The sequence below is a fragment of the Histoplasma capsulatum genome (assembly GCF_000150115.1).
Source record: "Histoplasma capsulatum G186AR genomic scaffold supercont2.9, whole genome shotgun sequence".
NCBI lineage: Eukaryota > Fungi > Ascomycota > Eurotiomycetes > Onygenales > Ajellomycetaceae > Histoplasma > Histoplasma capsulatum.
The window spans coordinates 222,492-237,099 of NW_025544809.1; the positions used below are offsets into that span (position 1 = coordinate 222,492).

Consider the following 14,608-nt stretch of genomic DNA (forward strand, 5'->3'; position numbering starts at 1 on the left):
CTCCCAGTCCTTCTTCGAATCCTTTGTGAGCTCGAGCTGAATAAGAATGTAAAAGGCGACTGAACTAAAAATTTATGGGAATTGGCAATGCATCAAGCATTTCCTTCGCCGCCCCACTCTCCTGTCTGTTGGGTGGCTTGCCTTTTCATGCTCGTGGTGCCTGCAATCATCATGCGGGTGAGATTGGCTTGAGTTCGTTGATGCAAGTTTCGTGCAGTGGATGGACAAGCGCTAAATGAGTTTAGTGTTTGTCGAGTGAGTTTATTAGTAGCCGTCTAGTGTACTCCATACACATGGCCAGGAGCCATTCAGTGATAACATCGGATTACCGACAAATAACTGCTAGCGACTAGTGTTCAAATGTTGTCTCTCTTGAGGTCATGAAAGATCTTGCAGGAAAAGGAAGAGTCGAAAGCGTAAATATCATCCATCATTCTCACCCACCTTTTCTGCTCAATGGCTCACCATCTGATCCTGCATATCACAGCTGGATAGAACCAGTTTGAAATAATACTTCAGTTCTCGCATTCCTTCCAGCATTCAATATCTCCCAAGAAGACTGGCTAGGTTGCTATGAACAGATATTACAGCAGGATTTGCAGGGAGAGATGTTCGAGTGACAGGCGGCTTAGATACAGGAGGTGATAGGCGTTTAATCACTGCAGAAGCTGTCGAAGGATGACACTACCATTGTCAGCAGCTAGTTCATCTACTGTCATATTAACAGCACTCCCGTATTCTACTCCGAGTCTGCCTGTGCTGTACTGCAACTGACTTGCAGCCTCAGAGCCTCTCTTTCAAACCTTTCTTTAGCTGTAGAATGCTAATCAATTGAACTGGCATCTCATCTGCGCCGTGGTCTCCGGATACCATCCCACAGTGGATGAGAGATTCATTGGCAAGAGTATCTCTCTGATATCAACTCCGTAGAGAATCGACTTGTCGGACTGCTCATCGCTGTCACCACCATGTCCGGGGTGCAACAAGCCGAGAGCGAAATCTTCGGAACACGAGGGAAGGCGTACACTAAACCTGTTAAACACTAGTCGTTCTTGGCAGTGTACATGTAATTTATCCCTTGTATTCGCGATACACAGCGCAACCGACCACAGCGGGGTTTCGATCAGCTGTTGGCTTCCGATCAGCTTGAAAAAAAAGTTGATGGCTGGAACTGATCTGCAATTCAGAGTTCAGCGTCGCATTTAAAATATTTACCCCAGATCTCCTCCGTAGTTTCAAAATACATCAAAAGTATGTTCTCTGAATCTCGCCTTTCATGGAATTTACTTCACATTGACTCCTCGCTCACAGGGTCCTCTTCCCGGCCGGCTTCGCTCCGGTTTCATGTCAAAAGGTCGAATGCTCATGGATCAGGGATCTTGTACACAACCGTGTCCTGCTAGACTCATGGGGAAAGCGGAAGACTTAGCTTAGCCAGCCACGCTGGAGATGGCTTCGGGATCCCTGATCCTTGCAACTCAGCTACCGCCCGCTAGCGACACGCTAACTTCTTTAACTTTCCCCAAGCGCTTACATCTATGAAGCGGAACTTCAGGAGAACATGGCAGTGGAGGCCGTGGACACTACGGGAAGTTCAGGAGGGGCCACCCTCCCACGGAAATTACTGCGCCTGCAAAATCTATCATCAGTATCCGACCTTGGCGCTGCAGAGCGGAGGGGTTTCTGGCGGTCGCTTGCACTATTGCTTTGGATAGAACCAATCTCTCCTCCGTAGCAGCCCGTAGTGACTTCGAAGTCCTACGTTACCCAATGATATAGCTTGTAAGGGGTGATTGGTTCATTATATCCCTTCGGATTTGTTTCTGATTTGATTGCCCGAACCTGCGCTTGCATTCGTTGCAATAGTTATGCTTTATTGATTGGCCACTCATTCGGCTGGACTGTTTTCCCCCTCGACAACTCGACTCTGTTGCATAAGCGCAGGTGTGCAAGAATGCGGGGCATCATGAGGTGGTAACAAATTAAAGACGCGATGGAATCTGTAAATTTTGAAGATCAAGAACATCAACACTTGGAAAGCAGAAAGAAGAAAGAATAAGGAAAAAGAAAAAGGATCAACGAAGACTCGCTGGTTTCAATGATTTTCTTGAACTAGTAATTAGCGTTATCGAATACTCAATTCAATAACGTCCTCCCCTCTTCAGCAATCACAAGTCCCTCTCTCCTCGCCGCCGCTACCAAAGTTTCTGAGCCAAAGTTTCACAACCATGACTGGCTATAGATTGGGTGTTGACGTCGGCGTAAGTCCATCGATTGTCGGTTTTTAAATTCAAGATATCTTGAGTTGACCACTGAGTACACAATAATCAGGGCACTTTCACCGACGTTTGTGTCTTCACTCCCAACGGGGAGACCGTCCGAGCAAAAGTTCCGTCCACGGTTCATGACCAAAGCATTGGAGTCAAAGATGGTATCGCCAAGGTTCGGGAGATACTGCAAAGTAGATCTGGCTGGGACGGGAAATTTGACTTTATCCATCACGGAACCACAACTGCGACAAATGCGGTTCTCGAGGGGAAAGGCGCCAAACACTCGGCTCTGATTGTCACTGCAGGCCATAAGGATATTCTTGCCCTCAGACGATCTCATATTCCCGGTGCCTTGGGTGCTTGGATCAATTTCGTGCCCCCTGAACCAGTGGTGCCGCTGGAAAGAACTGTGCAATGTTCCGAACGTGTGTCTGCAACGGGCGAATTAATCCAGGAAGTCGACGCACGCAAGTTGCGACTAGATTTGGCAGAGCTGAAGCACCAGGTCCCGGAATCAGTTACCATCAGCTTGATAAATTCTTATGCGAACAGGATTAATGAAGACGCTGTACGTGGCATCGTCAGGGAGGAGCTCGGCCCTGAAGTCGAAATCGTTTGCTCTACTGATGTCCTTCCAGAGACCGGAGAGTACGAAAGGACGGTCACAGCAGCCGCAAATGCGATGGTGAAACCCATCGTCAAGAGATACCTTTCGGGCCTCCAAAACCTTTTGAAGGACGACAGCTCCATAATCCGTGTGTTGAAGAGCGATGGTGCGATGACGTCACTGGAATTAGCAGGGGACGTTCCAGTTAACTGCCTTATGTCTGGACCGGCTGGTGGCGTTCGTGGAATCGCCGACGTTGTAGCCAAAAACACACCTTACAAAAACTTAATCACTCTCGATATTGGCGGCACCTCCACGGATGTTGCCATTATCGTAGATGGATCCCCCTCAGTCCGTCGTGAGACCGTTATTGATAATCTCACTGTTCGGGCCCCTTCTGTTGACGTTCGATCAGTTGGAGCCGGAGGTGGGTCAATTGCTCGATATGTTGATATTACATCGACGTTGAGAGTGGGCCCTGAAAGTGCTGGAGCGACTCCCGGACCGGCTTGCTATGGTGCAGGAGGGAAAGACCCAACCGTCTCAGATGCAAACCTAATTCTAGGATATTTGCCGTCCAAATTACTTGGAGGAAGCTTCGAGTTGGATGTTGCTGCAGCCGAGGCCGCGATAGACGGTCTAGCAGCACAGATGAATCTGCCGCGCGAAAAAACCGCTGAAGGCATCATCAGTATGATCAATGAGACAATCTACGGAGCTGTGAGACTGGTATCCGTAGAACGAGGCCATGACCCTCGAGGCTTTGCTCTAGTTGCCTATGGAGGAGCAGGACCCATGCATGCGAATGCCGTGGGAAAGCTGCTGGGGGCCTGGCCAGTTATCGTTCCTCCTGCTCCAGGCGTTCTTTGTGCCCAGGGAGATGCCACGACAAAGATGAGCCACGCTCTATCGAGATCGTATATTAAATCACTTTCTGACATCGACGCAGACGAGTTACAAAAGGTATATAGTGACCTGGAGCAGTCCTGTGTCCAGGTGATGATCAGTCAAATCCATGATCTTTCTGAAGACCGACTCATCAAGAATTATGAGATTGATGTGCGATACAAAGGCCAATCACTAACGCTCACCATTCCGCTCTCCTATGACGACACCAGAGCTTCTTCCAAATCATTTTCTGAGATACTGCACTCCAAATTCGATGCACTCCATGATCAGCAATTTAAATATTCCCTTCCATCATTCGAGCTCGAAGTCATGCGCCTCGGTGTTATAGTTATTGATGGCGCCGCCGATATTGAAATAGCTCTAGCTGAAGCCAATGAGGTGTCAGGGGGTAATACCCCTCCTCAATCGGCGCTCAGGGAGAAATCAATGATCATATTTGAGGGGAAACAGTACGAAGCTCATATCTGGGATCGGAGTAAGATTACAAAAAAAGGATACGTGGTTGAAGGACCCTGCGTGGTAACCGAGATGGTATGATAACCTACACAAAAGAGTGAACATGGGCTAATACACATTAATTGTTTAGGATTCTAATACCCTCATTCTCCCCGGATATTATGGCGAGATTGACTCCATGGGAAACATCCTGATTAGACCGTTGGAGACTAAAAAAGAGGAAGATAGGAATCCAACTTCACATACTCCACAATCTGCGACAGAACTAGTCGCGAAGGAACCTTTGATATCAACATTGATATCGGCCTCGTTGCAATCAATTAGAGAGGAGATGGATCGCCTTATGCTTCGATGTGCTATGTCACCTGCGATTAGAGATCAGCAAGATGAATTCAACGTCGTAACTAACCCGAAAGGGGAGATGCTTGTTGGACAATTTGGAAGCTTTGTGCCTTCTTTCTTGCGCAGATGGACAGGTACCATTGAGGAAGGTGACGTATTCATGACCAACGACGTTTACGAGGTTGACGGCGCCATCAGCCATTTGAACGACGTCATTGTTCTTTTGCCAATATTCTACGCCGGCAAGCTGGTGGGTTGGGCAGCTAACTTTGGTCATTTGACTGATGTTCAGGGGAAGGTCCCGGGTAGCATGTCTGTTAATGCAACCACTGTTTTCGAGGATGGTATCCAGATCCCTCTATTAAAACTTTATCGCAAGGGTCAATATAACGAGGATATTATGACACTGCTCTGCCGTAACTCTCGGCAGCCCGACTGGATGCGAAGCGATATCACTGCACTTGTTACTGCAGTACGTACAGCGGCAGAGCGTGTCTGCGAGCTCCATGACAGGTACGGAGCGGAGGTCTACAAGGCCGCATGCGACAGCCTTCTCGAGCAGAACCGATCAGCTATCTCCAAGATTATCGACACAAAACTTGGCAGTGACCCAACTGAGTTCACCGACTTTGTGGATGATGATGGACATGGATATGGGCCATACGCTGTGAAATGCACAATGCAGAAAAAGGAAGACGGAAAGCTTCATTTTGACTGGCATGGCACAAGCCCTCAAAGTGAAACGGGAATTAACTTCTACCTTTCTGAAACCATGTTTAAAATGTTTATCGGGTACGGTGCAGGCTCCCTTCGCGATAATTTTGAACCTCCTGCTAACATATCATTAGTTACTACCTCTTGGCAGCTTATGATCCTTATTGTGTTGTGAATGATGGCTTCCATGACTTACTCGAAATTCACCTCCACGAAGGTTCGGTGCTTAAACCTGTTCGGCCTGCACCCCTGAGCTGCCGGACCCATTTCCTTGGGAGAATCCTGGATGTTCTTCAAGCATTGTTTGGCCAGAGGAATCCCACATTTATGGCTGCTGCAGGTTTTTCCGACAGTCCTCACTTTGTAAGAGAAGTCCATATTCAGGAAGCAGGGACAGGGACATGTTGCTAACTTAACCAAAGTTTTACTCTGGCTTCAAGCCATCCGGCGAATGGTTCCAGCTTTACCAGATTGGCTTCGGTGGTGTCCCAGCAAGGCCAATTGGAGATGGGGTAAGAAACTTCCAAAAAAAGAAAAAAAGAAAAAAAGAAAACCTTGTATGTTAGATGAAGTAGATATGTCAGATGCTAATTAAACCCACAGCCCGATTGCCACTGCCTTTTCCCGGCAATGAAGTCGATTCCCACGGAAAGCTTGGAATTCAACTATCCGCTCCGACTCGAAGCGAACGAATCTGTAGCGGACTCGGGTGGTGCTGGGTTCTATCGCGGCGGCAACGCACAGCGCACTGTGTATCGATTCCTCAGCGCTGGAGAGTTTAGCATCCACGACGATAGATGGTTTACCAAACCGTGGGGCGTAAACGGCGGAAAACCAGGAAGCCGATCAAGAAAGGTCATTTATTATTATTCCAAAGATCCGCAGAATCCGCCAACGAAGGTCCTCCAGAGCAAATGTGATCATATCCGCGTTGCGCCCGGGGACTTGCTTGAATGGATCACTTGGGGTGGTGGTGGGCTAGGTGATCCGCTCACAAGGCCGGCGGAGAAAGTGGCATTGGAAGTGCATCGAAAATCAGTCACGCTCGAGGGGGCTCGCAAAAATTACGGTGTGGTGGTGAATCCGTCGGATTATTCCGTTGACCAGAGTGCTACGGATGCCCTCAGGGCAGAAATCAAAGCTGCAAGGGCGTCAGACAAGCTTGAGCTCTTTGATCGTGGTGGGACATTAGCTGAACTGCGTGCTTCTTGCCTCGAAGAAACTGGCCTGTCTCCCCCCATCCCTCAGTGGGACAAGGATCCCTATGGCCCACATGTTGCTGTTCCATACGTGAAGGACTGGTTCAAGTTGATGAGGGAGAAGGGCGAATGGGTCGGATTGTAATGAAGTCGTCGCCGCCGAAATGGTAAGTAGGATAGCTTGTAAGGGAGTTATATATCCCAGGTTGGTAATGACCAGTGATGGCAATTTTGTCTATGTTAACATGTACGGGAGGAGTATTTGTAGTTTTCGATTCAGCTCTCCATGATGGGAATTTTTCTGTTATACCACTCCCATTTTCTCCCTTCTTTGTGGCTGCATCATGTATGTCAAAAGATGAATCACAGAGAAATTGATATACCTTGAGAGCTCCATCACAATCCTTAGATTAGCACCGTGATATTTTCACTTCATATCCTACCAAGTCAATTGACACTTGCGGAAGCCCGCGTCCAGCCTCTAGTATCTTACGAGCATCTTGAACAACGGCCAACGCCAATATTAAATATTAAATCTGTTCTATTTCGATTTCTCTCAACGTTTCTAGAGAGCACGCCCTGCCGTGGCTGGTCAGCTCTGGTGTTTCGACTTACCTTTAGGGAGTTGTTCATTCCAAAAGGTTGATGTTGTTACGTTCCAATGATTGCGGGGTCCTTTGGCTGTAATGCTTCGGAGGAACACCTCAAAGATCTTGGGCGTGATAGCCATCACTGTCATATGTAATGTACCATAAGTCTATTCTTTGCCTTTCCACTTTTATTGTCTCCTATGACGCAACCCGAAATGGAAAAAGGACCCCAGTGTTTTGGTCAACATTTTGTTCAACATTTTGTGTAATATATAATGCCGGATAATTATTCCTGCGCTCCCGGTCTAAAACCCCAGTTGTGAACCATCTCTGCGAGAAGAAGTATCTTTGGTTGCATTCTCCTCACCGTGGTCTTTGACATCATGCGGTTCCCTACTTCCATACCGAAACGACTATCTAATTTCGCAACCAGCCGCGCTTGCGTCTGTCGCTCCCTACATACCAAGCAGGCAGAATTTATCACCCTTGACTCTAAAGGATCCCTGGTGACCCAGAATGTCAATGTTGATTTGGGGCATGCCCACGAGGCTTTCACAATGCTCCCAAAAGAGATTGGTTATGCCTTCCAAGCAGGCATATACTCAAACAGCAGATTGCTTTCTGTCGATTTGTTGGCAAGAGACTCAGACCAGTGTCCCCTAACTTTCTATCATGATTCTCAATACTTTGCACATGGTAAGTCATATTGGCCATACTGTGTTTCCTGAATAACACCCAAATTTTCCAGAATCATTACCATATCCTCGGCTTGTAATTCCTCAGGACCTTCCACGTCAGTCTGATGCCAATACAAGCCCCGCCACTCTCCATACCTTTGGAGCTACTCATACCATCACACTGGATGGGACTTTTGATGGTAAGACTCAATCATGTATGAAGCTTTTTTCTGTTTGCTTACTCCAACTAGCAAAATTTACAAATCAGCTTCGAGATTCTCTCCAAGATCTGAAGAGATCTCTTGATGAGCTCAAAGATAAGTAGGACTGTGACAGGGATATCTTATTGAAGCAGAAGGACAATTTTTTTGGTGGCCATTGTATATGGGTTGATATAGAATTCAAAGCCTCGTATGGCAGTTACCCGCCCAATAACTCTGCCGTCAGTGCCTTGCATGGCTACATCTATCCATTCATACATGAAAAATGATCCATTGGCAGAATGAGATTTAAAATAAATAAATAAATAAATAAAAGAGAGAGGGGGGGAGAGAGAAGATACAGACAAGATAACTTAATACTCAATTGTCTCATCCCGCCATGCCAAATATCTTGAGTCCAGCTTGCTATGGGAGTCACAACACTCTTGGAATAGCTGCCCAACTGTTTGCTGGTTCATTGATTGGTTGTAACAACAATGCGAGTGTTTGTAATGCCTTGATTGACATTATCATAATCTCCTCAGGTAGATTGGCAGCTAGCTGAAAGATATTTTCCTGCTGTGCATAGTACTTGACATTCATTGGAGATGCAACTGCTGATTCCAACATAGCTGGTTGGGTCGGCCCTAAATTGGCAATTAATATCTTACAGAGATGTATAACTTGTTCAGCATTAAGAAATCGGAATTCTTTCCACAGAGGTAACCATTCTGAACAAGCAAGATGGTGCGCGAGGACGAAGAGTTTCAGCTTGGTGGAATGAGGTATCTGATGCCTAGAGCGGTTGATTGAAAGAGAATGATAAGATTTTGAAGGCTGGCGCTGGAATGATCCCCCGTTTCTGGAATATTTTCTGCACTAGTGAGCTATCTGGATATTAACGCTATATAGTTAGTGTGATCTTGGCCGTCCAGGGGGTTTCAAACTTAATGCCCCAGGACCTCTCCTTGCCCAAATCCTTCAAAACTGCAACAATAATTAATGACAAGACTTTGACTCTGATTTCCTCATTAGAAAAAGCGTTCATACAGCAACAACTATAAAACAGAAACATAAAAGCAAAACACATCAAGCTGCTGTATCAGCAACATCATCATTATTTCTTCTTATCAATCTTCTTGATTCTTTTCCTTCCAACAAGGCCATTCCATATGGCTTATCATCAAATCAGTCCAAGTTGTATTTGAAAACCCATCCCCAATGAGTATATCCATGTTCTCTGTGGTAGGGACTGCCCTGCGAGCAGCACATAAACCAAGTGTTGCCAGCTGCTTTTCTTTTTTCCTGGCCCTTTTCATTTGTGAATTTTTGAATCTTAAAGTTGCAGAATGTATGAAGCTCTTGATCTGCCAGAACTTTTCTGCATTTCCACCTTGTCCTGTTGCAAAGTCATCATGAATGCCAGCTGAAGCTGGACTCTCCTGCTTTATTGCCAGGTTAGCTTCACCGCTATTCTGAGCATGACCAACTTGCATCTTCACTTAGTGAAGTGAAGGTATGGTCGTCATCTTATTCCTCTATCCCAATTTATCATCTCCATCCCTCTTCATCTTCTTTTCCATTCTGCTTACACTGTTAGGACTCTTTACAACCATATCAAGACTTCCAAACAGCTAATCTTGCGAACTGCTTAGTATGTGGTTCCTCACTATACTGCGGCTGGCGGTCGCAGTGTAAAGGTGGTGGGTTGGGTGGCCACGCCCACCGGTATATATATCACTATGGGCGCAACCATTTAACGAATGGTTACGTTGGCTTTTTGCTATGGATAACCTAGTGGCCATAGTGCTATCTTATCACAGGTACTGATCTCCTCAAGCTGTACGGATCTGTAGATTGCAGCAATAATCAGCCCTGTTTTGGGGCTTGAGCTGATTTTCTATCTTCTCGCGTTTGTTCTGAATGTAAAGTCATCCACCCAGTTCAAGCTTGATTATTCTTCTTCTCCTTTTTCTCCTTTGTTTTTCATTTTTCGATTTCTTCACTTTTCCATTTTTTCACTTCTCCTCCAAACCTCCAGCTAGTAACACTTCAGGCAGCACGGCAACTGCCTAAATTTTTATTCACTTCCTACGCTGACTTCACTTTTTAACCCTCCCAGCTTCCCCTCCCAACTCTCTCAATCCTTTCAAACCCTCTCAACCCATCTAACAAGCCTCCATCTTTCCTCGTATTCTCTTCACCCGGTCATCTATCATACTTACAAGTTTGATTTCCGCTACTCAGACAGGCATGGACGAGCCGGCTGGCGACAGTGACACCCCTCCAGCAGCAATGGATATGGCTGCTGATACTCTGGAGAGTGAGACAAGCAATTGGAATGAGCATCCCAAGCCCAACCAGTTTCTCTTAGAAACTGAGGGTGGCTACAATGATGAAAACATGGAAGAAGACCATGAAGAAATGCCGACAGGTAACATAGCAGACGTTGGTGACTGTCTCCCTGAGGATGGGTGCGAATACGAGATAGGGAAGCGACTCCTCTTCACAGCTGTATTGGCGAGTGGAAAACAGGTCACTCAAGCCTCAATCCGCGAAAATAATCCCACAACTAAGGACAAAGCTCCCGATCATTCTTCTGACGACCCTTCCGAAGACCAAGAAGGTGAGTTCATTTTAACCTCTGGCTCCCGTATCAGAATTGTTTATTCGTTATCTATTTATAACATGTGCAATGTGCTAATAATGCTACAGATACTCAAGCTCCAACTGCACAACTCGACGAGTCTCAAGACTATCACGACATTGCAGGCGAATTGGCTCGCGGTGAACTTACCTATGAACGAATGTCTGCTCAAGGTCCTCCTAGAGTCGATCTCTCGCTACGGATTTTTATGCTCCAAGGGCACCAATCATACATCGAGGTCATCTTCCGCATCATCTACGAGACAGACGGTGTGTCCTCAGACCACTTGAGCGAAGACAAAGCTGGTTTTCGTTTGACATCTCAGCACCTTGACCTTGATCGGCCTTTTGAGGTTAGAGAAGTTGTTACCAGCGAAAAAATGGCTGATTTTAAAGAGAACGAACTTGACACCGCAGGAAAGGTCCTTGTTGATGCCGTTCCACAAAGCGTTTCAGACAACTTTCCAAGGTTTATGCACCATGTGAACACACGGCAGATGTTTCAAGTAACGATCAACCGTGCCAAAGAGTTGGGTGGTCTCTACGCATGGAACCTGTACAAAGGTGAGCTCTCTATCATGTTCAAATTCATCTGGCATAGAAGATGATGAAACTAAATTTGTTTTTGGCAGATGACCGCATTATAAAGCATGGAAGTCAGGAAAAAAAGGTTCGCAGGCTTGCCTCCCAACTGGCTTCATCTGAAACCCTCGTGTTCTATGTCCGTGGGAGCGAGATAATGATCAGTCTTGAGCGTCTTGGAAAATTGCTTGTTGACCAAGCGGAATCACCTCCCTGGCAAGCATACATGCCCAAAAACCGCAAAGCAGGAACGCCTATTTTTATTCAGGCAGGCAAGAACCAGACAATGCCAAGAAGAGAAAGGCCAAAGATCACACCCGGCGCCAACCTGAGCTATGCGTCGTGGGAAGAATACACGATTGCTTTTGGAATGGCCGCTCAGCAGGAACACGAGAACGAGGTTGTTCGTGACAGTTGCCGTCAACTCAGGGGTTGTGAGTTGCGATTTGTGGCTATTCCCTATGCTGGCAATCGTCGATACTTCGCTCTGATGGACACCAGAGAACAGATCGGTATGGAGTTGAACGAGGATGATCAGGTTAAAATAAATATGCGTGCCGATATTGATGAATACATCCCCATCGATCCAAACGCGGGTTGGAGTGGGCGTGTCGTGGAACAGCCTCCCTTCGTTCACCCGAAGTTCCTAGTTTTTCTGGTGACGCGACCTTGGGATAAACAAAATGCAAGATGGCTTGATGAAGATCTGCAAATACCTGCAATTGACTTATCTCAACAGAGGAGTGACAAAATCCATGAAATACTTGAGAGCGCCAGACAAAAATACGTCACTATCTCCTTGGTCTCATCCCAGAAAACATATCGACAGGAAATTGTCAGCCTAGATGAAATAAGACAAGGAAACTGCTCTCAACATGTAAAACAAATCCTCTTGGCAAATGACTTTCAAAGTCTTCCGCAAGTCAATTTGTTTAAGGATCTTGAGCATTTCCCACATGACAAAATCTTGTCAATGATGGAGAAGGCTTTCGAGTTTGACAAACAGCAGATGTTGTTTGTGCGACAGTGTTTTGGTCTCCCGGGTGGTTGGGGAATGCTCTTCGGGCCACCAGGGACAGGAAAGACGTTTGAACTTATCCACCTCATAACACCTATCCTCGCCAACCAGCGCATGATTTCTCAGGACACCGACGAAACCCCAAATCGACAAATCTTAATCGTAACAAGTGCAAATGAACCAGCAACTGACATTGCACTTAAACTTTGGGAGCACAATAAGGACAAAATTGGTCATTTACAACGCCTTCCAATGGTGGTCAGAGCGCACTCTCGCGAGACAGAAGAAGCTGTTGCTCGACTTTGGCAACAGCCAAAAGACAAGCCCAGAAGCCCAAGTTCCAGACCCCCAATCATTTCCCAGAATATTCTTGATGGTCAGAGTGCTGAAGACATTGACATGCTGGATCTCATCAGCATGTCGAAGGTGTTACTTGATACCCACTCAAGAGCAACCAAAACTAGGTTTGAAGGAATTAAGGACCCACGCTTTCGTGCCAAGGATATCAGTGTTGGTGCATGGATGCTGCGTCGGTTGGGTCTTATTTCGGACGAACCTAAAGAATTCCAAGGTTTTAGTCACCCTGAAAAGTACACTGACATTCTGAATGGCTTCTCACTCATCGCGAATGGAGAAAGTCATGCGACCAAAGAGGATCGTGAAGCTTTCACGAAGGGGATCCGTGAGCTACAATACGACATCATTCGGCACGCAGATGTCGTCGTTACCACCCTCTCAAATGCCGGAACGGAATGGATCAAATTGAACGCCAATTTCGACGCCATCTTCCTCGATGAAGCAGGCCAAGCCCCGGAACCTCAGGTATGGAACGCGCTGGCAGTACACAAGCCACGAGTGTTCATCCAATTCGGCGATCCCCGACAACTGCCGCCGTTTTGCAAATCGTCTACTGTCCGGGAGAACAATTTCTATCTGGTGCTCCATACCTCACTCTTCGCCCGTCTAGAGCGTGCCGGATTCCTTCACGTTATGCTTGAGAGGCAGCACCGCATGCATGAGACAATTTGCAAACTTGTGTCCGACCTATCTTACCACGGACGGATGATCACGGTAGATAGCGAATCGAACTATCTAACTTCCAGACGTGTTTCGCGTTTTAACCGCAAATACGGAAAGGAGCGCACTGCCATCTACCTCGATGTTGCTGGCAGTAAAGAGGAATTGAATTCCACCAAGTCTAAAGCCAATCTTGACCACCGGAAGATTGTGTTGGAATTGGCAGCAAGTCTCCTACGGGAAAATGTCGTCCTCGGTTCACAGATCGCAATAATTACACCGTATTCGTATCAAAGGAATATGTATCGTTGTGATGTTTCGTCAATGGCACGCGCGCATCCACAAATTGGTCAGAAGCTTCTTGATATCGTTATCACAACCATCGATGGCTTCCAAGGCCGAGAGCGCGAAGTCTGTATCGTGGACCTAACATGTACAGAACGAATTGGGTTTTTGCATGCGGCCCAACGCATAAACGTTGCGCTCTCCAGGGCAAAATGCGGGTTGTATGTTGTTGGTAATGTGCGGGCTATGTCAGAAGACCGTAAGTACCAGGGATACCGTCGACCAAGCTTGTTAAACAAACTGGCGACACAGCTCGGCAATGACCTGGCAATTGTCCAAGTGAATCCGAAGGGCGGATCTCGACAAAAACGCGGGCGACACCCTCGACGCGAACCAAACCCAAATCAAGGAGTAAGTAGCTAATTGCCGGCACACTCGACATGGTTGAATGCAGCACTAACCCAAATCGACAGACGGAACCTTTTTCGCAGGCAGGCCCTTCGGTGGACCCTTTTCGACTGGCGAACACTTTTTCAACAACAGAGGTAATTACATAACCACCAAGCCCAACAATTACAAAAACTAACTGCTACTTTTCTGATAGGCGAGCACTGTTGAGGTTGGGAAATTCGTAGATGGTAATTTGGAGGAAGACTTTGACATGGAGATACAAAAATGGTAGAGATTTCAATGGGTTTTTATCATGTAGATAGCACTAGCGATAAATCCAGTTATCTTCTTTCCGTTCGATGCAAATTTCCTTAAACTAGAATCAACGCTTTGCCTAGAATTCTGTTCAAATGGAGTTACTTGACTTCCAGATGTAGCTCAATGTGGTGATGTCATCATAGAATGAGTCAACCTTTATTAGGCCACTAGCGCAGAAAAGCTCAATCACCACCAGCGCCATGCTGGTGGTAACGAATCTTTTAATAATTCTTTAAATAAGAGGGGACGAACCAATCCAAACCCCCAACAGGAGGGAGTGGATTGGGTGATTCGTACTCTCTATACCACCACGGCGCTGGTGGTGATTGAGCTCTTTTGCCCCAGCGGTCCAACACTATATACACCTCCACGTAATAGAGCTTTACGA

At 46.6% G+C, this 14,608-nt stretch overlaps 3 protein-coding genes across 3 annotated transcripts; all 3 read left to right on the plus strand.

The window, feature by feature from the left end:
- Positions 1–2,228: 2,228 nt before the first annotated feature.
- HCBG_06307 (5-oxoprolinase) lies at positions 2,229–6,642 on the plus strand (the record flags this gene model as incomplete). The annotated part of the gene is made up of 6 exons (XM_045433356.1): positions 2,229–2,261; positions 2,332–4,317; positions 4,373–5,376; positions 5,433–5,661; positions 5,721–5,810; positions 5,902–6,642. 6 exons carry the CDS (start codon positions 2,229–2,231, stop codon positions 6,640–6,642), a joined length of 4,083 nt encoding a protein of 1,360 aa, XP_045285669.1.
- An 828-nt stretch (positions 6,643–7,470) lies between these two features.
- HCBG_06308 (uncharacterized protein) lies at positions 7,471–8,089 on the plus strand (the record flags this gene model as incomplete). Its single annotated transcript, XM_045433357.1, has 3 exons — positions 7,471–7,783; positions 7,836–7,964; positions 8,016–8,089. 3 exons carry the CDS (start codon positions 7,471–7,473, stop codon positions 8,087–8,089), a joined length of 516 nt encoding a protein of 171 aa, XP_045285670.1.
- Positions 8,090–10,217: 2,128 nt separating this feature from the next.
- On the plus strand, positions 10,218–14,194 carry HCBG_06309 (DNA helicase; the record flags this gene model as incomplete). Its single annotated transcript, XM_045433358.1, has 4 exons — positions 10,218–10,590; positions 10,680–11,174; positions 11,243–13,923; positions 14,117–14,194. The coding sequence occupies 4 exons, from the start codon at positions 10,218–10,220 to the stop codon at positions 14,192–14,194; spliced, it is 3,627 nt and encodes a 1,208-aa protein (XP_045285671.1).
- Positions 14,195–14,608: the final 414 nt, after the last annotated feature.